The following is a 27,751-nucleotide window of genomic DNA, read 5'->3' on the forward strand; positions in this document are numbered from 1 at the left end:
CCCGGGCGCGGGATCACACCCGCCGGTGGCCCCCAGTGCACCCCTGCTGCAAACCGCCGAGGCTTGTGGGCCCAGCTCCCGGGTATACCCTTGGGCCGCCAGGCAGGGCTGCTGTCCAGCCACTCCAGGCCTGCCCTCCTGCTCCCCTGGGCGAGCGGAACAAAAACTCTAGGAGGGGCTGAACACACACCCTGGGGATGGCTGCCTTGGGGGGACAGTCTGAAGACCTCCAGAACCTAGATCTGCAGTTCCGAAGTGTGATGTGAATCATGAGATTTTGGATGTTCTAATCCAGTGGTTAATTTATCAGAGATCGGGACGGAGGATATGAGATCTGACAAATGTAAGAATTCCGTGGAGACAATAGAATCACTTGAAATTGGGCACTGCTTCAGAAATTCCCTCAGAGAGGGTTGCCCTCTCTTTAAGTAGACGTGGAGGGCATTCAGTCATTTTGTAGATGCAAAAACAGTTCCAAAAAGGTTAGGTGATGTGCTCATCTGTCTCCTTGCTGTCATCTCACTACCTGGAGCTCAGAGAAGGACTGGGAGTAACAGGTCCTGGAGCAGGCCAGACCAACTCTGCCTCCCTGTTGGCTCCTGGGTGTCTCGGCCCCCATCCCACACCCCTTGTGCCCAGTCCACCTTCTCCAAAACCCCTCACACCTCGTCCCCTCCTGACCAGGCTTCAGAAGACTCACACTCGCCACTCAGAGAGGCCCTCTGTCAGGAAGGGTGCCCTAGAGCAGGGGAAGGGGTCTCTAGCTGGGGTGCTTGGCCTGGACGGGTTCCTTTATTCAGAGGATACTAGCAAGCTCAGGGAATGTCTGCATTGGCCTGTTAGCCGGCTGGTTGAGTGGCTTCTTCTGCCAGTGCTTACCCCATCCTGGGGCAGAATAAAGCAACCCAGGGGGCAGAAAAGTGATTTATTTGTAGAGGAGGCTATGGAACAAGAAGAGCAGAGATCGTCTGAAGAGCACTACATAGAGAGATATTGAGCCAGGTTCTGACTACAGAACCTGTTTAAGAACTTGGGAGAGAAGATCAATTGTGCTGTTAAACTGAGGTGCTGAGAGATTTCCTATAAATTTCTCTCTGGGGTCCAGCCTCTGTCCCCTTGAAGGCATTTGCCAGCCCTTTTGACAGTGGAAAGCCCAGAAGAAGGGGAGGACTTAGGGGAGGAGTTCTAAGATGCCAGCATCTGTGCTCCCACTTCATCCTAGGCTCACAGCCCCCTACACACACACACACACACACACACACACACACACACACACAACTTACCACTTGTCAGCCCCAGTCTTTTGAAATTGTTCTTAGTTTGGAAGAAGAGGTGTCATTTTGCCCCAAAACAACCACCTCTAGTCCCTGGACGGTGCCTCCCACTTCTCCAGGCTTAGACTATGAGTCTGGGGGTCCCTGAACCCACATGTGGTGACTGACCATGGCCCCCCGGACCAAGGTTGGCAGGTGGGAGTGGGGAGAAGGCGAGGGAACCAGAAACAGGAAGTACAGAGGTGAGGCGAGGTGTGACCCAAACCTCTGCTCAGCAGGCAGTGGGTGGAGCCCCTGGGCAGGAGGCCTAGAAGTTCTCGTAATGGTGGGAGAAATGAGTCCGGTCCTGCCTGTTAATGAGCTGACAGGCTTTTTCCACATTCTTGGTCATGCCAGGGGGGCCACAGCTAAACACCCCAATCTTCCGGACCTGTTGGGGAAGGAAGAAGTGAAGGCTCGCTCAGTGTTCGGAGGGAGGGCTAGCTCAGGGTCCATGTTAAAGCCATGAAGAGTCCCTGACGAGGGCTCATTCCACGTTCCTGTGAAAGTTTGCTTCTACCATGCCTGGTGAGGGCCAGCTTGGTGTTTTTAAATCTAACTTGATTTTAGTAGACCTTCTCTCTGTGGGTCCAGCCTCTACCCCTTCCAAGCATTCGCCAGCTTCAAGTGCAAGCTTCAAGAGCAGTTTCCGATATGGGGCTGGGTTAATCAATGTTCAAGTTGAGGGATAGCTTAGTGTCTCATTAAGGGCTCACCCAGTGCTTATGAGAGCAGTGGCTTGCTCAGTGTTCATGGTGAAGATTAGCTCAGTGTCCAGGATGAGGCCTGGCTCAGCATTAGTGTGAAGGGTAGCTCTGAGTTTATGGTGAGGACTAGCTCAATCACTGAGCTCTTCCTTCTGAACAAGGCATCATGGCTTCAGAAGTGGCAAGTCCCTGTTGCCTGCCTCCCCACTTCCTCCTCAGGGTGACCCCCTCTTCTCCTTTCCCAGTTCATTACCTCACCAACTTCCCAGGGGGTGATGGGTTCTCATCGGCAGTCAATAGCTTCCCTGATGGAGCAGGTTTGGGAGCTTTGCTCAACCCCCCAGAGGATAAACTGAAGGGACCCTGGATGGGGGGGGGGGGGGGGGGAGGGACTGACCTGTGGGTGAACCTCCTGCAGGGAGTTGAAGAAGGGCTCAAAGGGGGGACGACCAAAGTGGGTGACAGAGCGCAGGCCCGTGAAGAGACTCCGGTTCAGCACCTTCTGGAAGTGCCGCTCACAGATGTACTGGGGGCACAGGGGCAGGTCAAGACAAGGACAATCAGGGTCAGTGCCTGGCCCAAGCCAACCCAAAGCCTGGGTTGGGAAGGGAGCTGGAGGCTGAGTATCGGAGCCACCTGCTCTGTGCCTCCTGCCAACTGAGCCTGGCTGTCCATCCACCTTCCCTGGCCATCCTCCTTACCCTGCTAAGCCACTCAACTACTGAGCTACCCTGCCTGGCTGGCCCTGACGTACCAGCATGGTGGTCCTGAGGTCGAACTTCTCAGCCAGCTGGGTGATGTAGATGTGCACGGACACCAGGTCCTGGTGGTCATTCTCCTCCACCTCTCGGATGATGTCAGCCAGCCACTCGAACTGCCGCTGGGTCCGTGTCACCCAGATGAAGTAGATCTGGGGACAGGGCTGGAGCTTAGGGCCCAGCTCAGCTCAGGCTCCTTATACCCCAGGGATTTGCACACCAATAGAACTCTTCTGGCCAGCGTGTGCCCCTCTCCAGATATCCTGGGGAATGGAGTGTAGGGGGCCACAGGGCCAGGCTCTGGAGCAGGACATGGAGTTGCCCCAGGGCATGGAGAAGTGCAAGTAAGTGACAGCCTGGGGCACCTGACGGTCTGAGCCTATCCTGCCATTCTCTCCAATGTGCCCTCCTTAGGCTCTCAACCAACCAAAGCCCAGAAGGAGAGGGTACCACTAAAGGGCTCGTCACAGAACATCTTCAGGGAAGACCCAGCTGGCTGTCTGGAGGGGATGGGAATGGACTCAGAGACCAGGGGGATGGAAACTTCCCTAGGGGAACCCATCTCCAGCTTCTGATGGGGGAAAGTGGGGCTGTTTAGGTTAAGAATCAGAGGCAGCCTGGCCAGTGTGGCTCAGTGGTTGAGCGTCGACCTATGAACCAGGAGGTCACGGTTCAATTCCCAGTCAGGGCACATGCCCGGGTTGCAGGCTCAATCTCCAGTGGGTGTGCAGGAGGCAGCCAATCATGATTCTCTCTTATCATTGATATTTCTATCTCTCCCTTCCTCTCTGAAATCAATTATATATATATAAATTTTTTTTTCCCAAAAAGGAAGCACAGGCAGAGCTGGCTTGGACAGAGGAGCAGAGAACTGTCACCTCTGAATGCTGACAGCATATGGGCTGGGCCTCTGCCTGCTGCATTCCTGCACTCCTGACTCACCTGCCAGGCCTAGAGAGACAAGCAGGGGCCTGCCACAAGGTGCAGGCTGGGGTGAAGGGGCCTGGCGTGGAGGGGTCCTGAGGGCCTGGGCTGTGTTCCTGGAGCCAGCCGTGCCCATCAGCCCTGCCTACCACCTCCTGTTCTCTTACTCTTGAGAGCAAAGCCAGTTTCACCTGTGCCCCACCCCAAGCGTGCCCTTCCTTCTCCCAGGCTGACAATGCCTCAAGTGCTAGCCTTCCCTGTAGGAGGGGAGTTTCTTCACCTTTCTCTGGCCTGCCTGGAGGGATTCCCTATGTGGGGTGCTTCATAACTGAGGGAAGGAGCTCAGGGGCATCAACAAACTAACTCTGTCCTTTAGGATCTGGGGATATCCTGCCCACCCCACCCCAGCCCACCCAGGGCCAGGCCAGCTTGGCCTTGCCTAGACTAGGGAGACCAAGAACAGAGGCAGGAGAGCCAGCACAGATGGACACAGTGATCAGGAGCAAGGGACATGGGCTGGGGGGCACTTACCTTCTTACAGAACACTTGGTAGCTGACTGACGACTTGAAGACCAGGTCTTTGAGGATGGAGGCAAAGGGGGTGACCCCAATGCCCCCTCCTACCAGCACTGACACCTCAAACTTATGCCATTCCTGGTGGCCCTCTCCAAATGGCCCATCGAGGTACAACTGCAGGGAGGAGAGTGGGTGTGAGTTAAGCTCTCAGCTACCACCACAGTTCTGAAGCCAGAAATGAGAGGCAAGAAAAAGCAGGTAGGTTAATGGAGTGAGGGGGGAGGGGGACTGTGGCTTTATCTGGGACAGCCAGTCTCTGGATGGCGGAGGGAGGAGCACAGTGGGCCTACTAAGGGGCTGTGGGAGCATGTGGCACATCTGGCCTGGGTCTGGGCACCTTCGGGTATCTGGCACAGCCGTTGGTCGGGGGTGAGTAGATCTCCCTGAGGCGAGTGGTCCAGGGCCCTGCCGCCCGGATGTGCAGGCTGAGCGTGTCCTCATGGGGCGCAGAGGTCAGTGTGAAGGGGTGGTACTCGGTGGTCCCCAGAGCCAGGCAGGCGATCCGCACCCACTGTCCTGACTTGTACTCAAAGCCTTGGGGCCGCTGGAACTGCAGGTGGGTCACCCCTGAGGAGGGGAGGTGGGCGGGAGGCTGCTGTCCTGAACCCAGCGACAAAGTGGTCTCCAGAGAGTTCCCCCACCGCAGCCTCAGCTCTGCTCTGGAATATGCCAGGGGACCTCCCCCCATCAGACCTCATTACTCCCCTCAGGCCCTGTCTGCCCTGAGGAGGGGCTGGTGGTCAGCACGGCAAGGAACAGCCTGGCCTGGGCTTCTCCTCTCTGTTGTGAAAGAGGCTCAGGGCCCCTGGCAAAGAGCTTCTTTTACCAGCTCCCTCCTCCCTTCCACCCCAAGGCCCCTGCCAACGCCACGGGGCCAGACTAGGAGACTGCAAGGTCCAGCTCTGCTCTGCTTCCTCAGTTCCACCAAGCTGGGCCCCTCACAGCCTCTCGGCTGGTACCTGAAGGCAGCAGCTCGGCCTTCACCACGCTGATCTCCACTTTCTTCCGGCTCAGGCTCACCAGCTTGTCCCCCCCGTAGATTAGTGCCGGGACCAGGAAGAAGATGTGGAAACGGGGCAGCTGGATCAGAGCGAAGCTGCCGTGGATGATGAGCTGAATAGAGTGAAGGATACCGCTCAGACCCGGCCACACCCACAACGGTTCTGCGGCCAGCTTGGGGCTGAGACCCCTGTATCATTCCTCACTGGCATGTCCACGCCTCACCTCACTGTGTGCCATGGTCCTTCCAGGTTCCAAAACCGACTGTTCCCAACCCCATCCTCCAAAGCATCCTTGACGAGTAAGACTATTTGCATCTCTCCAACACCATCCTCGACCAAGCCATGTCAACTCTCCCCTGCACTCATGCAGTAGCCTCCTAACTGGTTTTCCACTGGGTTTCCCCATGTGATCGATTCTCTCCAAGGCAGCCAGTGTGACTTTTTAAAGTTCATTTTATCATGTCACCCCCAGCTTTAAAAGCCTTAGCGGCCTTCCCATTGCACCACAAGGCCTCGTGATACTCTGATCCCTGCCTGCCAAACATGGCAAGTCCTTTCTGCTCCACGACCTTTGCACCTGCTGTTCCCTCTGCCAGGAATGCTCTTCCCCTGGCTCTTCCTAGATTATCTCCATCTCATGCTTCAGGTCTCAGCAGAAACACCGCCTCCCTGGGCTTTCCCCCAGTCCTCTCTCTCACAGCTCCCTGCTAACTGCCTTCAAAGCACTTGTCAGCCACAGTAATTGTGATTCTCCATTCATTGACCTGTTTGCTGTTGCTTTCCCCAGTGGACTGCTGGGGTAGGTCCTGCTTCCATTTTGTTTGCCACTATTCTCTCAGCTCCTAGCGGTTTCTGCCTGGCACATGGTAGGCACTCAATGAAAGAAGTTCCCCCAATGGATCTTCTGCCTTTGGAGTCTAAGAACACATAACCAGTCTCCGTTTTCCATGAAATAACTGACAGGCATTGTCCAGCTCTAGTCCTTTCCTCCATAAGCTGGTCAGACACTCCTTGCCCCGTTCCTCCCACTTGCTTGCTCCTAAGTCTGGTCAGTCTGGCTTCCCCCTCAGGCTCTTCTCGGGATCTTCTCACTGAGGGCTCACGAATGGCCAGACCCCAAGGTGTCCTTTCAGACCACTTTGCTCCCTGCCTTGGCACCTGTGGCCCAGTGCCCCCCTCTCCCCCACCCCCCCGCCACCTTGACACTCCCACAACAATATAATGCTCTCCTGGGTCTCCCTCCTCTCAGGCCACTCACTCTCGACCTCCTGCACTGACTGTTCCTTCTCCACCCCAACCCTTGTGTTGCCCAAGCCCAATTTCCTCACCCTCTGCTTGTCTTTCTATGCTCTCCCACGTAGCATGGCTCTCAGCTGAACCACAGCCTCTCAGCTTCAGTGCAATTCACACAGGTCCACCGTGTCCTGCCACCACCTAACACCCTTGGCCAGCCTGCACTGTCTCCTCGGTGCCCTGAATATTCTGTCATCATTCACACCTCCACACCTGTGCTCATGCCCTCCCTTCTACCTGAAATGCTCTTCAGCTTGCCCTCTGCCCTGTCAAACCCTAGCTTATCTGTCCGTAAGGCTTGGCCCAAGTCCCATCTTCTCCCTGAAGTCTTCCCTAACCAGTTTGACCCAAATGAAACTCCCTTCAATGAGCTCCTGTAACTTACTTTTCAGAACACTCAGCTCAGCAATTAATCCTGTATTGTCTGCTCATGTCCATCATTTCACATGCATGGCGTTTACCTCTGCCGCAAATCCTAAATTCCTGAGGGCAGAGCATCCAGTCTCCCCTTCCCCGCAGGGCTTAGCACAGAGCTAGGACCTAACAGACTCTCAGCACAACTGTTAAACTCTGCTTCCTCATTCACCTCTCCCTTCCCCCAGCTGAGGGTCCCAGAACTCGTGAGCCTTTCCCCACAGGATTCACTTGAGCCTCTCGGAGCTCTCCTCTGAACTGGCTCCAGTTCCCCCAGTTCCTCGTTCATTGTGGAGCCCACGCCCACCCCCAAGGCTTTCTGAGCATCCAACCAGGCTGAGAACAATGCCAGGGTGACCTCATGCTATACACCCTGTTTGGTGTTGGCTCTACTTTTTAACCACAATCTGCCCTCTGGCTGAGGAGCTGGGGGAGCAGCTGCCAGCTCAGCTTTGGCTGTGCTAGCCCTGCCTCTCCAGCCTTCTGGGGTCTACTCCACCCCACCCTGGGTCTTTTACTTGTAACTTCTCTTTCTGCCTGAGGTCAAGTGGCCACACCTGTGATGAATGGGAAGGAAGCGGGTGTTTTGTCCCTGACCTACCCTCAGGGGAGAAGCTCCCAAGCTGCCAGGGCTAGGACTGCCCAGCAGAGGGGCCTACACCTTTCTGAGCTGCTGACTTCCCTGCTGGCAGGAAGGGGGGTTCTCAACTCCAGTGATTCTCCCCAACCAGAGATTAATCAGAAAGGGGTCTTGGTCTCAGGGAGCCAGTCTCCCATTAGTTCAAAGAAGCTCCTCTTTCACGAGGAATAAGAACATCACCTCCACCCCTGCCAGAAACAGTAACTAGGGCTCCACCCATTACCGAGGAGGCGGTGAGGAAGGGATAAATTAGCTTGAGAGAGATTTCTTTGGAAATAAACATTAATTCTAGGGAACAACCTAAGCCGAGGAAGGGATAAATTAGCTTGAGAGAGATTTCTTTGGAAATAAACATCATTAATTCTAGGGAATAACCTAAGCCGAGGCTGGGTAGTCATCTTCAGAACTGTGGAGTACCAAGCCTTGGGCAAGACAGAAATAGACCCTCCTACCTATCAGTGAGGACGGAACAGCACCTGGGAGGAGACCCCTGTGTGCAGTTCCGCCTGGAGCCAGTGACGGAGAAGGAAGCCATATGGACTATGCATTTCTTAAATGCTCCCAGCCAAACTGTCATTAGTGGGGACTTGGTTTAGCTCCTCAACAAGCAGGTCCTCAGGGTGCCCTTTTGGGAACTGCCTGTGTCCCTGAGGAAGGCAGGCCAAACAGAACCATGACACAGGCGCATAGATCAAAGTCAGCTCCGAAGCAGCTGACAAACCCAGGGAAGGAGGAAGGGAGCAGGACAGGAGAAAGGAGGGAATGTGAAGGAAGGCAGGCAGGGGCCCAGATTAAGGAGAAGGAAAGGGGAAAGGGGGCCTTAAAAATCCAGTTTATCAGCAGTCCAAGTGAAGACTTTTGGAGCAAAGTCATCAACTTTCTAGGTAGCACTTAGTTGGGTAGGGTGGCTAACATCTTAGAAAATGGGATCAGAACAAAAGCGGCAAAACCCAATTAAGATAAGTTTCTCTAAAAAAGGGCAATACTCCCTTGAGCGTAGGCAGCCCACCCTGGAGCCCTATCCAGCCACTCAAAGTGGAGAAAGACTGGCTGGGCAAAATGATGTGGGGTATCTGCTGGGAATGCAGATCAGTCTGCTAGAGCTGCTACTGCAAAACCCAGGCCGGCAAGTCCATCTCCAAGCGCTGCGTGTCAGGGTCAGTCTACTCGAAAGTCCCCTACTATCATCTCCATCTTTTAAGTGACAAATGAAGAGGATACTTGAAATAACTAAGGGGATGGAGAACCGACGTCTCAGCCCTCACTGCCTCCCTGGGAACATCTTGCCCAGACCCCATTAGCCTGGCTCAGAGCCAAAAGCCCTCACCAGGATGTAGAGCAGGATGTAGAGGTGGTGGGTCAGCCAGAAGCCTCGGAAGCTGCAGCGCCGGAAGTGGTGGGAGGCGAAGACATACATGATGGCCAGGACCAGGAGCATTATAACCCCCGTGAGGCCTGCAAAATGAACAAGGGTTCTGAAGGGCAAAGGAGCGAGGCTGTTCTGGGCCTGCCAAGGGCCTGGACCCTTTTCCACCCCACTGTCCTAGGAGGCGGTGGGGAAAGCCCAGCATCTTCCTCTGTTCCTCTCCCTTCACACCACTGGTCACAGGTACCTCTCGCTTCTATAGACCCTACTCATCCTTCATAGACTTTGTCAGGATATATATATTTTTTTCGCCTCCGTTCTCTTTATTGGTGGGAGTTTAAGTTGATGTATCTTTTTAAAAGTGTACATACCCTTTGAGTAAGGAATTCATCTGTTAGGAATTTATTCTACAAATATATCAAGAGGAATGCAAGAATACATGTACAAGATGTTCATGGAAACATAATTTGTAACAGTAAAACAGCTGGAAATAACTTAAATGCTCAAGAATAGGGAACTGGCTGAGTAAAATTATAGCATAGGAATACAATAGAATAGTATTCTGCCACAAAGAAATGAGGCAGATGTACTGGTATGAGATGTCTAAAATAAAATGCTGCCCTGACTGGTTTGGCTCAGTGGATAGAGCATCGTCGGCCTGACTGAAGGGTCCCAGGTTCGATTGTGGTCAAGGGCATGTATCTTGGTTGTGGGCATATCTCCAGTGGGGGATGTGCAGGAGGCAGCTGATCGATGTTTCTCTCTCATTGATGTTTCTAACTCTCTATCCCTCTCCCTTCCTCTCTAACAGCTGGCTGTGTTCCCCTGTGATGGAGTTCTGACTTGGCTCAAACAATAGTTCATTCAAGTGGACACTTTCTGGGCTGTCATGGAAAACGTCAATAAAAAACCTGGTTCATCTGAATGCTGAATCCGGGCTTTTATTTCTGCTAAGCTGGTCTCCCCCTCTTGGGGGACTGAAGCTGCTGCCTCCTCCTCAGTGTCCTCTACCTTAGTCACGGTAAAGTGTGGCATTGTTGTTGAAATCCTGTGCTTTTTCTGTATTTAAACTTCCTTCCAAGTCTACTCCGCCCACCCCTTCCTCGCTGTGTCCCTTTCAGATTCTGTCAGGATATTTTTCAAGTACCTGTGCTTTATGTTCATCACTTTCCTGGCTCTCAGCTTCACAAGAACAGGGCCAAGCTAGGCTAGTTCACCACTGAACCTAGTGTAGGGCCTAGTGTAGGGCCTGGCACACCGTGGGCCTTATATAAATGTATGTTGAATAAATGAATGCATGGGGCTGGGACTCTGGACATTGCAGACCCTGCCTTATGCAGTCAAGGCTTGTACCAAGTCCCTGCAGCACTCCACCTCGCTGCTGCCACAGCACACAGCGTGAGCACCGGTGAGTAAGTGCTACCCCTAGAGACCCCCCTGGGTTCAGCCCCGAGTTAGTGGGAGGCCCCTCTTCACAGGGAATCCCAGGCCTGGGCTACCCAGGAGGGCAATACTGGAGCCAGAATGGGAATGCAGGGGTCAGAGAAGGGGCCCTCAAGGATCAAGGAGGAGAGAGGCACAAATTAGGAAGATTAGAGCCCCGAAGAACGGCAAAGCAGAGGTTAAGAAGGGATCTAACCAAAGCCTGTCAAGTACAGAATGGAGAGCAGAGCATAAACACGGGCTTATCCTGGAAACCCCAGTGTGCAGGAATTAGCAGGCACTCTCTGAAGTTCAAAGCAGATCACTTTAGGATTAAAAAAAATAAAAAATTAAAAAACGGTGCTTTGTTTCATAGAGGAGTGAGTGTAGAAAACGTGTTGCCCCAGGAAGGGAACAGATTGAAAATATAAATAGGTTGAAGAAGTGTTTGAATAGATTCACAGCTAATAGCCCTAAAATGGGTGATTATGGGGAGTTAGGAATATGCCTCTAAACAGCCCTTGTCAAGACAGACTAAAAGGGGTGGGGAGGGGGGTCTGCCTGACTTGACAAGAGCCTGGTCCCTCCCCCATGCAGCTGGGGCACAGTATTTCTCAGAACCAGTCCTGGCAGGTGTGTGCACTAGGGGAGAGGAGGGGCCCCTCCCGTCCCACAGAGGGAGGAACTAGTTCAGGGCTGGGGTGGAGCCCAGTCAAGCTCCAGAGAGAAGCACTAGAAAGCAGTCTCCTACTGCCCAGGAGCGTCCTCGGGGCCAGAGGGCAGGGCCTGACTGACCGTGAGAGCCCAGTGAGTGCAGCTGGGCTGCTCTGTTGGTAGAGAGAGCCCAGAACCTGGAACTCGGAGCCAGGCCCAGAAATTCACGGAGCAGGAAGGGCTCTCACCTGGCACCGTCTGGAAGAACCACCAGTAATACTTCTGGGGGAACTCGGACCTGTGGGGAAGGGACGCAAGGGAGGATCCTGAGAGGAGATGTCTGGGACGTCCAGAAAGGACCCTCCAGATGAGGCACCCCAACCCAGCCACAGCCCCCCTTTCTGCTGACTCGGGGCGGGGGGCTCAGGCTGGTCATTGTCTGTCCTATAACCTGGAAGGTGACACTCTCCTCTGAGCAGAGATAATTAGATTCTTTCAACTCACAAATAATACACCCTTTCTCCTCGCTCACTACTCACCCATCATCATGGAAGAGGCCAGGGAAGAGGCAGGAGAGGATGCTGAGTGGGCTGATGGAGAACAGGTACACGTTCACCACGTGGCCTGCGCTGTGTAACACTAAGGAAGACCAGGCGGATGGGGTGAGCCTGGGGGCAGCCGGGTGGGGGTGCTCAACCCATTCAGCCCAAGGCGAACTCCCGCCAGCCAGAGGTGGGGGCCTGAAGAAGGACCCTAGGGGGTTGGATTTCTGATCTCTGAGAAACTTCCTGTTCCTCCCCATGTCCCATATACACCCCATCCGTGAAGACAACCATGAGTCTAAATTATATATTAGAAGTCCACTCCTTTGGTTCCTCTCTCAGAACTATCTTTTAAAACATAAACGTTGCAAGATGGCACATTCTGTACACTCATCCTGGGGTGTTAGGAACTTGTCAGGTAGAGGCTGGTGAGGTGGCCCTGAAAGTATAGGAAGAGGCCCTGGGGCGGGGGGCGGGGGGCATTGAGGGGCTCCTGGGCTACTGCACACCACTGCTGGGGCCGCCGCCATCCTTATGAGAAGGACAGCGAAGACTCACTCTCACGTTAAGCACAGCGAGCACTCACTCTGGGAGAGGGACTAGGGGCTCTCGGAGGAGGGGATGCCAGTGGGGGTGGCAGGACAGGGAGAGGATGCCCTCCACCCCAGGCCCTGCCTGTGAGGACGATGGCAGTGGAGGCGATGAGGCGATGGAAGTCCACGGCGGCGTCGAAGGGCACGTAGCGGTTGAGGAAGGTCTCCCGCAGGAAGGTGATGAGGTTGCGGCACATGGTGAGCAGGATGTAGGAGAACATGAAGGAGACGCTGGCGGCCGTGCCCCGCGACAGGATGATGCCCACAAAGGTGGTCTGTGCGATGCCCGAGGGTGGCGAGGCAAAGGCGTAGTCTGCAGAGGGGCCCAGGCGGGTGAGGGGGGGCAGTGCAGTGGAGACAGCGCTACTGAGGGAGGTCACCCGCAGGCCCCGGCCAGCCCTCGCCCACAATCGCCTCCCCAAGTCCCCATTCCAGCTGCCCAAACACCCACTGCAGGCCTTGCCCCAAGTGTCTGTCATTCACACAGTAGGCCCGCTCTCTCCTCCCCGCAGCCGTCAATCAAGCAGGCCCCGCCCCCAGGGCTCTCCGTTTTTGCGAGTCCTGTCCCCACCCCCGGGGCCAGCACGCACAGTAGGCCCGCTCCAGGAAGAGGCCCGCGGCGATGGTGTAGAACACAGCCACGCAGCCGATGTGGCGCCGGTAGTTCTCGATGAAGCGCTTGAACTGCTGCACGGTCTGGTGGCGACGGCTTCGCTGGAACTTCTGTCGGTGAGCCTCGGTGAACAGCAGGGGCTGAAACAACGTCACCCTGGGAGACAGCAAGTCTTGGCTCTCAGGTAGGGACCTGGCGCTAGTGCAGCCCAGCTCCCATCCCAGTCTGAGCTCGGGAGAAAAAGGGCCCCGAGTCACTCAAGCTAAGCATGGCTCAGAGTCCAAAGGCTATTACCACACTCTTCCAGCGAGCTGTCAATGCAGGGACTCCTGCAAGTGGTCACTGGGTCAGTTCATCCCAGGGGATGCACTTCATCTACCCCAGTTCTCACTCACAGACAACCCTCTCCCCTCCCAATCTGAGCTCCCAACTCCACAACTCTATTCTCACTCTACACTGGAGCTCAAAGGACACCTCCTCCAGGAAGCCTGCCCTGACCTCCCAGACAGAGATGAGCATTTCCTTGAGCTCTGAAGCCCCTTGCTCTTACCACCATTATACCATTCAGCAGTGGGACACTGCAGTTCTCAGTGTACCAGGCTATCTCATATGAGGCTGTGCTTAAGATAGTGCCTGGCACCAAGTAATCAATGCATGCATGCTGAAAGGATGGATGAACTGCCTGGGCTTGGGGAAGAAGCAGGCGTACTTCTTGCCAAACCTCCGTCGAACCTCCTGGGGAGGATCGGTGTCCATGGGGCACTGCAGTCTCTGTGTTGTCCGCTCCACCTCGACATCACTGCGGGAACAGCGAGCACTCACTCTGGGAGAGGGACTAGGACAGGAATGCAGGAGATGGAATTTTGGTTACCCAAGCCACTTGGTGCTCCGTTGACCCACTCTGTTGAAGAAGGGTCAGAGCTCTCAGCCAGAGGACAGCAGGATTCCCAGAGACCTAGATAATGAGTCGCATCCTGGGCGTTCTAGACAAGGCTGTCACAGATAGCTGTGCCCGTTACAAGGGCCTCTGACCCAGGCCAAAGGTGAATGCAGGGCTGTGTCAGCAGAGGAAGAAGTGTCTTTTTCTGATTTGCACGAAGACTTGATGTAGGCTAGTGGGGGCTGTGATCCCAGGCATTTGGGGGAGAAAAAAGGCAACTCCCGGTCCCCAGCCCTCCCTCCAACATTCCCAGATGAGGGCTCACCAGAGCTTATCCTGGCTGATGTAGGAGGCTCTCCGGCAGAGATCCTTGATGACTTCAGGCACCTCCACTCCTGCAAAATGCAGAGCTGGGCTAGGGAGCAGCTCAGGGCCCAGAGCCTCAGGAGGACCTGGCTCAAATGTCCAGACACTATAGAGCAGCGGTTCTCAACCTGTGGGTCGCGACCCCTTTGGCGGTCGAACGACCCTTTCATAGGGGTCGCCTAAGACCATCCTGCATATCAGATATTTACATTATGATTCATAACAGTAGCAACATTACAGTTATGAAGTAGCAACGAAAATAATTTTATGGTTGGGTCACAACATGAGGAACTGTATTTAAAGGGCCAAAGGTTGAGAACCACTGCTATAGAGGGTCCCTGGCCAATACCCTGCCTCTGGGTGCCCCAGCCTCAGCCTGTGTCCCCAGTGGGAGCAGCCCTAGCCACCGTTGGTCAGGGAGAAGGCCTGCAACAAAGCTGGCCAGGCAGGCTCCCCTGAGTGTGTGCTCACCTTCAGTCTCACTCCTGGGACTAGAATCAGGCTTATGGGGCAGAGTTCAGGATCTATATGCAACCCGTCTGCTAAAAACATTCTGCCACAACCCCCCACTAATGACCCTCCAGCTTAAAATCTCTGTGGAGTTAAGTGTAGAATCTAGGTGGTGCATATATGGGAGATTCCACTTTTTTGTGTTAGAAAATGTTCATAAGAAAAGGGTGGGGGGTGGGGGGAACACCCTTCCAGGAGCTGCCCATTGTTCCCTGTCTGGGCTGAGCACTTAGGGACAGGGCAGGACTGAGCAGCCAATCCAGGTTCTCACAGGAGACCTGGGAATCTGCAGGTCACTTCCAAGTGCTAAAACCAATCCTGAAGATTACCCTGGTCTACAGGCCAGAGGCCAAACGTGATTAAGCTGAATTTAATGAAATCAGAGTGTTGAAAACAAAGTAATCTATCCCCTCTGAAATGCTTTAGCAAACAGCAGATGTGGCAAAAACGGTAACAAATGACAAATCTTGGTGAGGGAGAAAGAGATGCTCCTTTAAACTCTAGGTTTAATATGTTTCAAAGTAAAATTTGGAGGAAACAATAAAGTACAACAATTAAAAGTCAAATGGGCCCTGGCTGGGTAGCTCAGTTGGTTAGAGTGTCATCCCAATACACCAGCGGTTCTCAACCTGTGGGTCGAGACCCCTTTGGGGGTCGAACGACCCTTTCACAGGGGTTGCCTAAGACCATCGGAAAACACATATATAATTACATATTGTTCTTGTGATTAATCACTATGCTTTAATTATGTTTAATTTGTAACAATGAAATTGGGGGTCACCACAACATGAGGAACTGTATTAAAGAGTCACAGCATTAGGAAGGTTGAGAACCACTGCAATACACCAAGATTGCGGGTTTGATCCCAGGGCACATACAAGAAGCAACCAATGAATGTAGAAATATGTTGAACAACAAATCTCTCTCTCTCTCTCTCCAATAAAATTTTTTTTTTCATTAAAATGCCAAACAAAATACTCATTGCTAACCTTCTACTTAATCTCCTTTCCCAAGCCTGGTCCTTCCTCCACCCCAGGGGCTGTACATCCGGGACTCTGGCTTGCGCTCACTTCAGGCACCCTCTCCTGCTCTGCCCTCAGGCCTGGGTGCCTCCTGCTCTGGCTGCCTGGGAAAGGTGAAAAGCTGCAGAATTAGACTTGCTGGGTCTGCACTCTACCAACTCTCCTCCCAACCTGGGCAGGGGAAGCCCTGACCAGAACCCAACTGTGCCTTGTCTAACTCACCCCTCTCACCTGGACTGCTCAGCTCCCCCAGGGCCTCATAATCCTGGGAGGGGCTGGGTTTGGTTTCAACATGCCCCAGTGAGGATCCCAGGCTGTGAAGACACAGTAACAGCTCAGAGCAGGCCACAGGCAGTCCCTCTGCCTGCTCTCTGCCCACTCCTCACCCTGATTCTAGCCCCACCCACTGAGTCAGACACAGGAAGGGCAGGAAGTAGGGGGAGACAACAGGAGTGGGCCTCCATGCACTTAGCAAACATTTACTGACCACTCCCCTGGGGAATAAAGTGGCAAACAAAACTAGAACACCCACCACTACCAGACACCCCAGCTGAGGTGGGTATGGCCGGGGTAGGGCTGTAATGAGGAGACACTGTTTCCCCTCTGCACTGGCTCCAGGCATAGGGTTCTTTGACAAGAAAGAGGAATTCCAGCTGCCATTCCCCACGCTATCCTGACCCTGCACACCCCACCAGCAGGGCTGCATTATGACTTTTGTGGGTCCCAGGCCCCGTTGTCTTCCTGGGCCTCTTCCTCCATTAAAAAATAAATTAAAAATTATATTTAAAATAATTATATTGGTGTAAAGCAGAGGTGAGGAACCTTTTTTTCTGCCAAGGGCCATTTGGATATTTATAACATCATTCAACGGCCATACAAAATTATCAACTTAAAAATTAGCCTGCTATATTTGGTCAAACATTTAAATAACTCACCCCTAATGCCTCGGCAGGGCCGGACCAAATGATTCTGTGGGCCTTATACAGCCCGTGGGCCAGATGTTCCCCACCCCTGGTGTAAAGAATATAATCCAGGCTGGATATGTCATTACATATTTATTATTATACTAATTCTCTTTTATGATTTTATTTTATGATTTTTTTCTTGTCTTCTGATTTTAAAAGAAACGAAAACATTTCCATGGATTCCCAAAATACATGGGCCTTGTGTACTGTGCCTGCTGTGCCTAACGGATAAGTCAGCCCTACCTCCAGGCTCCCTCACCTTTGACACAGAGCTGTGTGAAGCGGAGCTCACTGTCGTGGTCCCGCAGCATGAAGTGGAAGTCCTCCCATGTCAGTTCCTCCTTGTCCTGGAAGCCCGACTCCCGGAACATGGACTCCACCACCTCCGCCAGCTGGGCCTTGGACAGGCAGTTGTTGGAGATCTCGATGAAGGACCTGGGGGTTGGGGGAGGGGAGCTATCAGGCCCTGACAAGGGGCCTGGGGCCTAGACACAAGGGCTCACTGGCCATCCCACCAGGCAGGCCTTCAGAGCCCACATGGAAAGACCCCGATGGGCCTTTCCCAAGCCCCCTCTTAGCTCTAACAGTCTCTGGCTCTGTGGGTGAGAAGGTGGGGGCCCCCTGCTCTTTACCCGCCTGCTTCTTCCTTCGTGTCCCACCCTTCCCTCTGCGGTCCCTGCTCTGGCCCACTCTCCTAGCTGTCCCATTGGACCAACCTCAGCATCCTGATGAACTCGTCCTTGGAAATAAGACCATTCTCATCAAAGTCGTACATGCGGAACATAAGGCGAGACTTCTCCTCAGGGGAGCCTGGGAGGAGGAGGAACCTATGAGCGGCCCAGACCTCCTGTCTAAACCCAGGCTGGCCTGGAGGGGCCTTACACTAGTGTGACCCACTGCTGGACACAGCGAGGGGTTGCTCTGCTTCCTGACTCTATCGGGGTGCTCCCAGATGTCTGCCATGGCTAGAGACCTGACCCCAGTGCTTCCCCATCTCCAGCAGGTCAGCTACACCCCAGCCTCAGGCTCCAGCCCCTTCCATCTTCTCCTATCTGGGCAATCACTCCCTCCTCCACTACCTTTCATGAAGACCACCAGGATGTCCAGGAACTCCCGGAAGGACAGGTAGCCATTGCCGTCTTTGTCGGCCAAAGAGAACATGGACTCCACAAACATGTCCTGGGGCTTGAGGCCCAGGGACTCGGCAAACTCGACCCTGCTGAGCTCACACGTCAGGGCCTCCTGCACCTTCTGAGATGAGTCCAGGGGCAGGGTCCCTGCATCTGCCTGGTCGATGTCCAGCACCTGCACTTGGGCAGCAGCAGAGGGAGGGAGAGAAGGAGACAGGGATTCCTTGACTCGAAGGCCAGTTGAGCCACCTTTTAAGGTACCTGCCCAGCACCCCCTCCCCTAAGCACTACCCCATAAGCCCTGTGGGTGGCCCCTGTGGCCATTTATTCTACAGAACCTTGGCCCCCTGCATTAGCTGACTGGACCAGGGATGCCCACTTGAGCCACGCAGGGGACCTGGAATTGGGACTGGGAGGTCCTAGGTCTGTCTTGCCTGAGCACAAGGAAACTCAGAAGTTGTGGACCACCCTGTTCCTCCAAGTGCTCAGAGACGCAGAGACAGAGTGAAGCAGCAGCACAGAGGAGAGGAGGCAGCCTGTGAGGCAGCCTTGTTTGCTGACAGCTTTCCCTTCCCTGGTCCTTTCCAGGCCAGGCCACAGCCCTCCCTTTGGGATTCCTGAGACACTGCTATATCCTGAGTCAACTGACCCTTCAGCAGTGCTGGCTTGAGCGGGTGGCTCTTATATCCAGAGTTTTGACTGAGAGAAAAGCTCAACTGGGTTGAGAAAAAGCTGGGCTTGGGGAGGGGAAATTCTCATCATGAGCCATCTTCACCCCCATCTCCCCCCCGCAAGGGGCTGCCCAGCATAAGGAGAACAGACGATTAGGGAAGCAAGCAGCCTGCAAACCACAACACCTGTTGTTCCTGCCTGTCAACTAGAAGCCCCTACTTCAAGCCTGGCTGTGATTTCATGAGGTAAACCTTGTTGCTGGAAACAAGGTGCTTTAGCGGAAAGAGCCTGGGGCTAGAGGCAAGAGACCCAGGTTCATGTCCCAACGGTGCCACTGTCTCACTGTGTGGCCTCAGGCAAGTCTGTTCAGTTGTCTGGCATTCGTTTCCTCACCTGCCCGACCTATCTCACAGGGTTACTGTGAGAATCAACAAGAGAGGCTGTATAAAAAAATATCTGAAAGCTGAAAACACTGAAAGGGTTGGCAGCTACCCCAGGAAACAGTAGCACACCCTCACCTCCCAACACAGGGAGTTCTCTTTCACAGCCCTGGCGGATCCTGAACTGAGTGGAGGTGCCTGCCCGGGCCCTGGCAATGAGTCACCCCAGCAGGGGGACCCTCCGTTCTAGTACATACTCAAGTTCAACTTGTTTGAACAGTACATGATGTAGTCAGGTGCACACAGCTAATGACCATTAAATGGTAGCTTCCCTCATGGATCCTTTCTACAGCTAGCCAACCCTGCTCCTTCTCCTCAAACACTGATTTTTTTTGCCCTTCTACCGGGTACCTCCTTTCTTCTTCTTCTTCTTTTGGTTAATCCTCACCTGAGGATATTTTCCCATTGATTTTTAGAGAGAATGGAAGGGAGAGGGAGAGGGAGAGAGAAACATCGATGTGAGTCCCTTTCTTCTGAGCCAAAACTTTTCCAACTTTGAGTCCTTGCCAAATCTCACCTCCACCATGACTTTATACCCGCCTGAAGCTTCAACTACCATTTCTGAACTCCTAGACCACTTTTTTCCTGGGTCACTTTTATAGCTGTCATTCTTTGCCAATTATCTTCCTCTCTGTGTGCATCCTATCTTCCCATTGGGATGATAAATGCCTTCAGTGGGCGCCCATGCTGTGTTATATCTCCCAACCTTCTCCTCTCCACTGTTCTGCTCAGGCTGCCTTTATTTTCATGCCAGACATGGGTTCAAGTCCTTGCATTTCTCTTCCTATCTTATTTCCCCACAACCTCTCAGTGGCTCTCAGAAGTCTACAAGGTAGGCACTAATACCCTCTTTAGGCCTCTGGCAGCTACACTCCTCCAAGGAGGAGTGGCTAAGGGCTCTCACTGCCCCGCAAAGCCCATCTCACCCTAGATTTCTGCAGCCTTTAGGTGAGGGCAGAGAACTTGGGCAGCCCTGAGGAGAGATATCGACACATGCAGATGAGCCCCTTCCTAGGAAATGCCTCTCTGAAGTCTCACAGGTGGGTGGGATTGGAATGGGGCTGGCGCATCTCCTTACAGTAAGGTCAGGTGACTTGGCCAAAATCACAGTAGAGTTGACTCTTGGCTGTGATTTCAGGGTTTCTGACTTGCCCTGGAGTCACCCCATGGCCTTACGTAGGTAAGGGCACCACCATAGACAGACGTGCAAGAACAGATCTGATCCCACATACACACCTGGGAGAAAAGGTGCCTGAAAAAGGTCTCCAGGAGGTGGCTCCGCTGCTCCCGCGTCACGGCTGCCCTCAGCAGCTCCTGCTCCCGCATCTCCCACTCCTGGAAGCTCAGCCCACTTTCCTTCAGAGCCACCCGAAGGTTTTCCACCAGTGCCTGCCGCTCTTCCTCCAGGTTAAACAGCAGCACCTACGGAGGCAGCAGGAGGGAGAGCAACCATTTGTCAAGGCCTCTTGGGTCTAGGACAGCGGTTCTCAACCTGTGGGTCGCGACCCCTTTGGGGGTCGAACGACCCTTTCACAGGGGTCGCCTAAGACCATCGGAAAACACATATATAATTACATATTGTTTTTGTGATTAATCACTATGCTTTAATTATGTTCAATTTGTAACAATGAAATTGGGGGTCACCACAACATGAGGAACTGTATTAAAGAGTCGCAGCATTAGGAAGGTTGAGAACCACTGGTCTAGGAGCTTTATATGAATTTTGTCGGGGCCACTGGAAAGAGAGCCCTTGCAAAAGACACTGTTATTTCCTGGGCTCAGGGGTTAAGTGGTTTTCTTATATGTGCAGAGGTAGCATTCAAAGTCACATACATGTATGAAGCATTCTTCCCTCCCTGTTCCATACTGGAGAAGGGGAAGGCAGGGAGGCCAGAGGATTGAGGGGACCATGAGCCAGACACTCAGAGCTGAAGATCAACCTCTGATGGACTCCCCTCCGAAACCTTTAACAAATCACTCCAGCCTGAAATCAGGGGTCAGGGAGGAGCACCCAGCTTCTTCCAAGGAATCCCAGCCGGGACCTGCCACAGTGGCCTTAGAAAGGGAGGGGCAGACTGCATCTGCAAGAGGAATAGGGGACTGTGGAGATCACATCCAGCAGGTCCAGAGCAGGACAGATGTGCTCAAGTTTCTCTCCCTATCAGGTACTACAGCCAATAACCAGAAGCCAGAAACCCTGTGGGGCCCAGTGCTCTTTTCCCTCCACCTGGCTGGCCGTGTCTGTGGACGAGGAGCCAGGGGCCAGCGGGGCCATACCAGGTCATACTCCTTGGGGATCTTGAGCAGCAGGGTACGGTGTCCACGGTTGTTGGAAAGGATGAGGTTGACCTGCTGCAGGGGCCGCAGCTGGATGATGCGGAGCACAGAGAGCCTGCAGTCCAGGACACGAACCTGCCCGGGTTGCAGGTGCACAAGCACAGGCCGGCAGGGCTCCTTGCGGCCCTGCCATTCCAACGCTGGGGAGAGACAGGGCTGGGTCAGCTGGGGCCTCCGGGCCTGCCCTGCTCGAGGCACATCTAAGGGAAGAAGGCCAGCTCAGAGCTGGAGTTATATCAAGGTCTCCACAGCTCCTTGCCTCTTCTTGGGTCCTGAGGAACACCCCCCCTCCCCCTCACCAAGAGTCCCATGAGAAGAATAACTACCATTTCCTGAGTGATTACCATGTGCCCAACACGGCATCAAGTACTTTGCATGAACGAATTCATTTAGTCTTCATAAATCGATAAGGTAAGTGCTATTATTATTCCTACTTTACAGATAATGAAAAGTAAGTTTAGAAAACTTAAAGATCTGCCTAAGGCCCAGCTGGTGGGATCAAGATTCCAATCCTCAGTCAGTCTGACTCTAGACCTTCATTAATTACTTCTATGTTGCCTGAAATTCCAGTGTAAGATGCACAAAGCAGCAGTTCTTGGGAATTTGTGAGTCACAGAAACCCTGTGAAATGTAGTCCAGGTTCTGTGACTCCTCCCCATGGGACCTTCAGGAGGAACTACAGAGGTGGGAGGACTCCAGGACCAACTTCCACCCAATGCCCCTGTGGCCCTCCCCCCTGCCCGGCTGCCAGGAGGCCTTTCCTTAGGCTGCTGAGGTGGAGGAAGGGGCGGTCGCCCTGAGTCAAGTCCTCCTTCTCACCACCATGGCCAGCCCCAGGCTTACCTTCCACGCCCTCCACGAACTTCTCAGACTTGATGCTTTGGCAGTTCTGGCCTTGGAGCTTCTTGAAATTTCTCTTCCGGAGCCGGGCAACAATCCAGGCAACAAGCAGGCTCACTGGCAGGGCAGAGGCAGTAGGATGCTCAGAGGGAGGTCTGGGGAGATCAGTGGCTCCTTTGCCAGACTCCTTTCCTTGCCAAGACCCCTGCTTTCCCCAAGTCCTCGATCTGTCCATTCTCAAATTATAAAGCTGCCTTCAGAGAGGCGGGGAGCTGCTTTGCATCCTATGGGGAGTTTGGGTAGCATCTAAGATGCCTGTGCAGGCTCCTCCTCTGCTTCCAGCACTCAGGTCCTCTCCCAGCTAGAGCTGGACCCACTCCTCCAGGCTGCTGGTCCACCCACACACAAGTTCAAAGCCTCTGCCCAGTAACTACATCCCAGCTCTGGTTCTCCAGCAGGGCATTGCCTCTGACAGGCCCAGGCTCCTGCAAATAGCTGTGGATTGTGGATTCCTGGGACGCCTGACCAATCTGGGCCCTGAGAACAGGGGGGCAGTTCTCCCTGGTGCCAACTTATCCGCAGGTCAGACACCTCTTGTGTCTCCTCCTGCTCTGATGTTTTTGTCATCTGCCCAGAGGAACATGGCTTGTTGCCACAGATGGAACCAACCCTACTCCCAGCTTGCATCTCTTACCCAACCCCACCCTGCCCATCACTGTTACCCAGGGGGAAGCAGCAGAGGGTCCCAATGGTGACCCCAAAGCCAAATCCACTGCCCTTGAAGTAGTCCCGCTTGACAGGCGGAACACAGGCTGGCAGGCCCTCCGTGCTGAGTTGTCCTGGCTGTGGGCAGGGGTCTCCTGGGGAGGCAGAGAAAGCTAGAGTCCTGGGGGCTCAGGCACAGCATCACTGAGGCGGTTAGGGTGGCAGAAAGGGGGAATGGTGGTGGCTCTGGGTACCAGAGGGGAGGAGGCTGCTTACCCCTGCCATTGTCCCAAGAATGTGGTGTTTTTCTACTTGGGTAACAAGTGGGGTCCAAAATGAACCTCAACCTCTATCTTTCCCTCCTATGCACATGTGTACACACACACACACACAGAACCCTTCTGTTGTTACTGCTGTGGGGTTGGGATATCTTCACTACACTCAGCCTTCCTAGTGTTCCACCCACCTCCAGCCCCATCCCAGCTGAATGTGTCTCCTTACCAGGACTCTCTGAGTCTCAGCCCTGCCCCCACTTGGGCACCTGCAGTTGTGCAGAAGGGAACCTACGTAGCTGTATGTGGCAACCTTGGTGCCCAGATCCAAAGTTCCCAAGGGCACAACCATAGTTCACTCCCCCCTTGGAGTCTACTGTCCAGCCACACTGACCCAAACCCACGGTTGAGGAGGAAAGAAACTCCAGACCCCAAACCCCTGCAAGCACCCCTTGGCCACTCACCCACATGCCAGAAAAAGACATTGGGTTGCAGGGCACTGGGGTCCACGTTGGTGACAGCCACTAGAACATCCCAGAGGGATGTGTTTCTGATCTCTGCGATCTCTTCCTCAGAGAAGAGTCTGGGAGGGAAAGAGGTGGGGTGTTCTCAGAGTGGGAGAGAGATGCAGGCCCTAGGCCCAGGGATCCAGATGAGGAAAGAGCCCCAGAGGGACTGGGGAGGGGGCAGTGCCAGCTGGGAATCAAGAGCCCATGGGGGCTGCTTATAGGCAGAGGGTCTGGAGTCTGAGGTGGGAACCCAGGCAGGCCTTACCCATTCCTGGTGTTCTCAAACCAGTAACGGTCACCATCCCGCAGACGCACAAACTGGTCGAGGACTATGGTGCTGAAGAGGGGCCCGGGGTTCCCGTGGCTCTCTAGGAGCCCCCCGGGGAGCAACTCCAGCAGGGACAGGTCCTGGTTGTACAGAGCAGCGGTGGCTTCCAGCACCTGGGGCAAGAAGGGACAGGAATGAGTGTAAGGACCTCGCATCACCCTCAGGCAAAGAGATGGTTCCCAGGGATCAGCCTTAGGGATAATAATAAATGACAGTAACAGTAACTCACTTATTATGCCCCAGGCACTGCTCTGAGTGCTTTGCATAAGTTCACTCATTATGGGAATCCTCTCACAGATTCAGCTGCCTATTTTACAAAGTTGGAATAGAATAGGCGGCCAATCCCCTATGTAACTTATTCTTGGAAAGGTATACAAGTTCAAGAATCAAATCAGTGCAAATGTTAAATGGTAGAATGATGTGTTAGAAAAGGTTTCCATTTTTTAGATCTAAAGAAGTGTTTAAACAATCAAATCCCTACATATACATTGTATTTTAAAGACAGCCTTCAACAATATATGATCCCTACACATACATTGTATTTTAAAGACAGCCTTCAACAATATATGGGCAGCATAGTCTACCTCACCTTTACTTTAGTTCTTTTCTTCACAGTGTAAATAAGCACTTGACCAGTTTAATCCCAATGAGGTGCAATTGAAGCTAAAGATGTGCTACTTTGGGTATGCCTGCTGATTCTTATCTTGATGTTGATTTTATAAAGTTCACAAGCCCCACACACGTATCACGTCTTTGTTGGTCTTTCAATTCTCTATTTTCCAACAATTTTATAAAATAGTAAGGGCAAAGGCAATAACACTGTCATCAATTATAGAAACCCTGTTGTACCAAGATGTTAAGGAGCTAAAACTAGTCTGTTGGCGGGTGATAGCGTAGGGTGTGAGAGCTGACTCCCCTAAGGCAGCTTGAATACCAGTGTGCGAAGGCATGACTTGTTCCTGGGTCAATAACCTTCTTTATCCACCCAGGGAATCGGGGAAGAGTAAATGAGGTAATGCCTACTAAGTGCTTGGCATGCAATAGATGCCCAACAAACATTTGCTGGATCTGCACAGTTGCAGAGCCTAAAGCCAACTCCTGCTGGTCTGGTCACCTACAGCCTGGTGTGTGATACTGGGAAAAGCAAGGTGGGTGAGCCCTGGCCCTCTCAGCAGGTGCTTGTCTCTGGTACACGGGTCTCACTGCCCATCTTCTATGTCTCAGGCCAGTGTTCCCATGGCCCTCCCACCCTGCCCTCTGGATCCCGACCACTCCTCACGGTGCCATGACTCTGGGAGAGTGCAGGGTTGATGTCCTGCCATCTGGTAATGGGAGGCAGGCCCAGTGCTTCCCTGGCCTTGGTGTAAGAGGGCAGGCCCAGGTCCCGGCCCCGCTGCAGGCTGCTGGCCACGTGGTCAGTGCGGGAGTACTTCAGTGGCCCGGGCCAGAAATCTGTGAATTTGACAGCAGAGAGTCTCAGGGAGCTCAGCAACACCAAAGCTCCTCCGGCCCATGCCCCAGGCTTCCACCAGCCCCATGGGACGTAAGCTGTACAGAGGGAGCTGTGGCCATTAGGTCAGAAGCTCTCTCAGCAGTGAGACAGCGCAGGTTCCCAGCCCTGGATACCCCACCCTGCCTGGCTCTGGAGCTCCAGCTGAACCTCCTCCCAGGGGCCAGGGGTGCACAGCCTACAGGCCAGTCTTGGCCTCACCTCGCACATCCTCAACCACCACATGGTCTTCTTGTTCAGCAATCTGGGAGGCCATGCCCAGTAGCAGCGCATCTACATCTTCAGCTCTTTGTAGGTTTGGGTGCTATGGGAGTGAGGAGAGGAGACGAGTGTGGCTAATGGGACCAGAATTTGGGCAGCCAGACTCCCTCCACCTATAGTCTATGTTCTCTATTCAGTCCTGCTGTTCACCATGCTGCTGGGAGAAAGGTCTCCATGAGCACAAGGGACCAAACACTTGATTTCTTCTATTTTATTTTGTTTATTTATTCATTATTTCTTCTATTTTAGAAACAGACTTGAGATCATGGTTGACAAAGACACTAGAAGATATAGGTCTTGGTTCTTGTTCTGTTTAGTAACCAGCTGTGTGATTGTGGGCAAGTAATAGGATCTCTCTGAATTCAGTGTCCTCCCCTTACTACAAAGGGCATTATAACTTTAAAAATAATGAAATAAAATTAATAAAGTAATAAAAAGGGATTAGGAGGACACTGAGGTCTCTAAACTCAGCCCCATGACTCTGATCCTATGCCTTCCTCTTCTCTCTTTTCCTCCCTCCTCACTTCCCTCTTATGAACTCTGAGTTTGCTTTAAATTAATGATCAATGCTCTTGATCCACACTGACCTGGTTTGGGTGGACAGACTATCCCTGGTAATCTCTCAGAATCCCTCCCTTCTCCTTGCCTCCAACCCACAAAAACATATTCATTTGCTGCCCTAGGTAAGTCTAATTGGAGAGTTTCTTTGGGGGCTGGGATGACTGGGGCACTCCAAGGCTTACAGGGGACTCAGAGCTGTCAAGGGAGAAGAAAAACCTTGAGGAAGCAAAAAATGTAGAGCCACACTTGCACAGTCCTGAGGTGAGAATAGAGGGTTGACTTTTGACCATGTACAGCTACCCGGTCATCTCAGACACTGGTAGGAGAGATGGCTTTGGTCCCCAGGCTGCCTCCTCCACCCCAGCCCATCCCAGTTGCTGGCTGTCTCAGCCCTACTGCCCACCTTCACCACATACCCTAATACATGTGTATGTGTGTGCGCGCACACACACACACACACAAACACACACAATACACATACCCACCCACATATATGTCCCCAGCTCTGACCTCTCGGCTCCAATAGCTGTTGCAGACCCGGAGAGCTCTGGAGACGCTTGAATTCCGATTGATGACCCTCTGGAAGTGGCAGCTGGCATTTCTGAAATGCAAGGAGCAGGGGAGTGGTGACTGAGACCCCAGGGTCCTAATGTTGCACACAAACACACACAATACACATACCCACCCACATATATGTCCCCAGCTCTGACCTCTCGGCTCCAATAGCTGTTGCAGACCCGGAGAGCTCTGGAGACGCTTGAATTCCGATTGATGACCCTCTGGAAGTGGCAGCTGGCATTTCTGAAATGCAAGGAGCAGGGGAGTGGTGACTGAGACCCCAGGGTCCTAATGTCAGGCATCAGCTCTGGTCTCTCAGGCTGTATCGAGGGGCCAGGCCATGGCTTCCCTGAGGTGGTATGTGTTCAGGGAAGGTCCTGAACAATCTGATTTTGGGAAGGTCCCTCTCCCACATCAGACCAAATATCTAAAAATGCACCCATAGAGTTTGCTCATACTCTCTTTCTCTTTCCACATGTACATAGACATTTTGAACGAATTTGTAATTGTTCTTTTGAAATTACTTGTCTATGAATAACTCAATTGCTATGATTCCTTGGCCATCATCAGGCATATCCAGAAATTGTTCCAGCCCTGGCCCAGTAGCTCAGTTGGTTAGAGCATCATCCTGATATGCTGAGGTTGTGAGTTTGATTCCCGGTCAGGGCACATAAAAGAAACAATCAGCGAATGCATAAATAAGTGGAACAACAGAAATTGTTCCAGAAAAAATTTTTTTCTGAAATTATAATGCAGATCTGCTCCTGTTTGGGGGCTGATGTGGTGGCCAGGGGGCTTTGCCGATGCCAGCGTGAGCTAGTCAGGCTTAGCCAGGGCGATCCTAGGGGCGCCGTCTCAGCATCTGGGCCCCTCCCTGCCCAGGCCAGCGTCCCTCCCCTCTGAGCGGGTTCCTGTGGGCGGCCTGCCAGGCCGTGAAGACCCTGGAGCCTTCGTGTGGCCCCAACCTCAGCCCCTGTGCTCACAACCACCTTTGTCGCAGCCACAGGCCCCTGGTCTCCTTGGGGTGACCTCGCCCAGGGCGCAGGCTGCCTCCGCTGGCGGAAGCCGG

The 27,751-nt window shown here is 53.3% G+C and overlaps 1 protein-coding gene across 1 annotated transcript in view; it reads right to left on the reverse strand.

Annotated features, from left to right (window-relative positions):
• Positions 1-910: 910 nt before the first annotated feature.
• The window catches only part of DUOX1 (dual oxidase 1), a 33,164-nt gene continuing 6,323 nt past the window's right edge, over positions 911-27,751 (reverse strand). The window contains exons 4-28 of the mRNA XM_014548728.1: positions 26,835-26,925; positions 25,504-25,606; positions 25,072-25,244; positions 23,730-23,905; positions 23,420-23,538; positions 22,701-22,838; positions 21,982-22,095; positions 21,079-21,323; positions 20,038-20,223; positions 17,639-17,864; positions 17,276-17,369; positions 16,819-16,994; positions 14,022-14,091; positions 13,526-13,651; positions 12,794-12,972; positions 12,286-12,516; positions 11,608-11,707; positions 11,317-11,366; positions 8,954-9,081; positions 5,238-5,391; positions 4,616-4,845; positions 4,234-4,392; positions 2,775-2,930; positions 2,418-2,546; positions 911-1,704 (exon numbers count right to left, since the gene is read on the reverse strand). Of these exons, the coding sequence (XP_014404214.1) occupies positions 1,582-1,704; positions 2,418-2,546; positions 2,775-2,930; positions 4,234-4,392; positions 4,616-4,845; positions 5,238-5,391; positions 8,954-9,081; positions 11,317-11,366; positions 11,608-11,707; positions 12,286-12,516; positions 12,794-12,972; positions 13,526-13,651; positions 14,022-14,091; positions 16,819-16,994; positions 17,276-17,369; positions 17,639-17,864; positions 20,038-20,223; positions 21,079-21,323; positions 21,982-22,095; positions 22,701-22,838; positions 23,420-23,538; positions 23,730-23,905; positions 25,072-25,244; positions 25,504-25,606; positions 26,835-26,925 (3,676 nt within the window). The 3' untranslated portion in view covers positions 911-1,581. The remainder of the gene's footprint in view (positions 1,705-2,417; positions 2,547-2,774; positions 2,931-4,233; positions 4,393-4,615; positions 4,846-5,237; positions 5,392-8,953; positions 9,082-11,316; positions 11,367-11,607; positions 11,708-12,285; positions 12,517-12,793; positions 12,973-13,525; positions 13,652-14,021; positions 14,092-16,818; positions 16,995-17,275; positions 17,370-17,638; positions 17,865-20,037; positions 20,224-21,078; positions 21,324-21,981; positions 22,096-22,700; positions 22,839-23,419; positions 23,539-23,729; positions 23,906-25,071; positions 25,245-25,503; positions 25,607-26,834; positions 26,926-27,751) is intronic.

The sequence above is a fragment of the Myotis brandtii genome, unplaced genomic scaffold (genome assembly GCF_000412655.1).
Source record: "Myotis brandtii unplaced genomic scaffold, ASM41265v1 scaffold521, whole genome shotgun sequence".
NCBI lineage: Eukaryota > Metazoa > Chordata > Mammalia > Chiroptera > Vespertilionidae > Myotis > Myotis brandtii.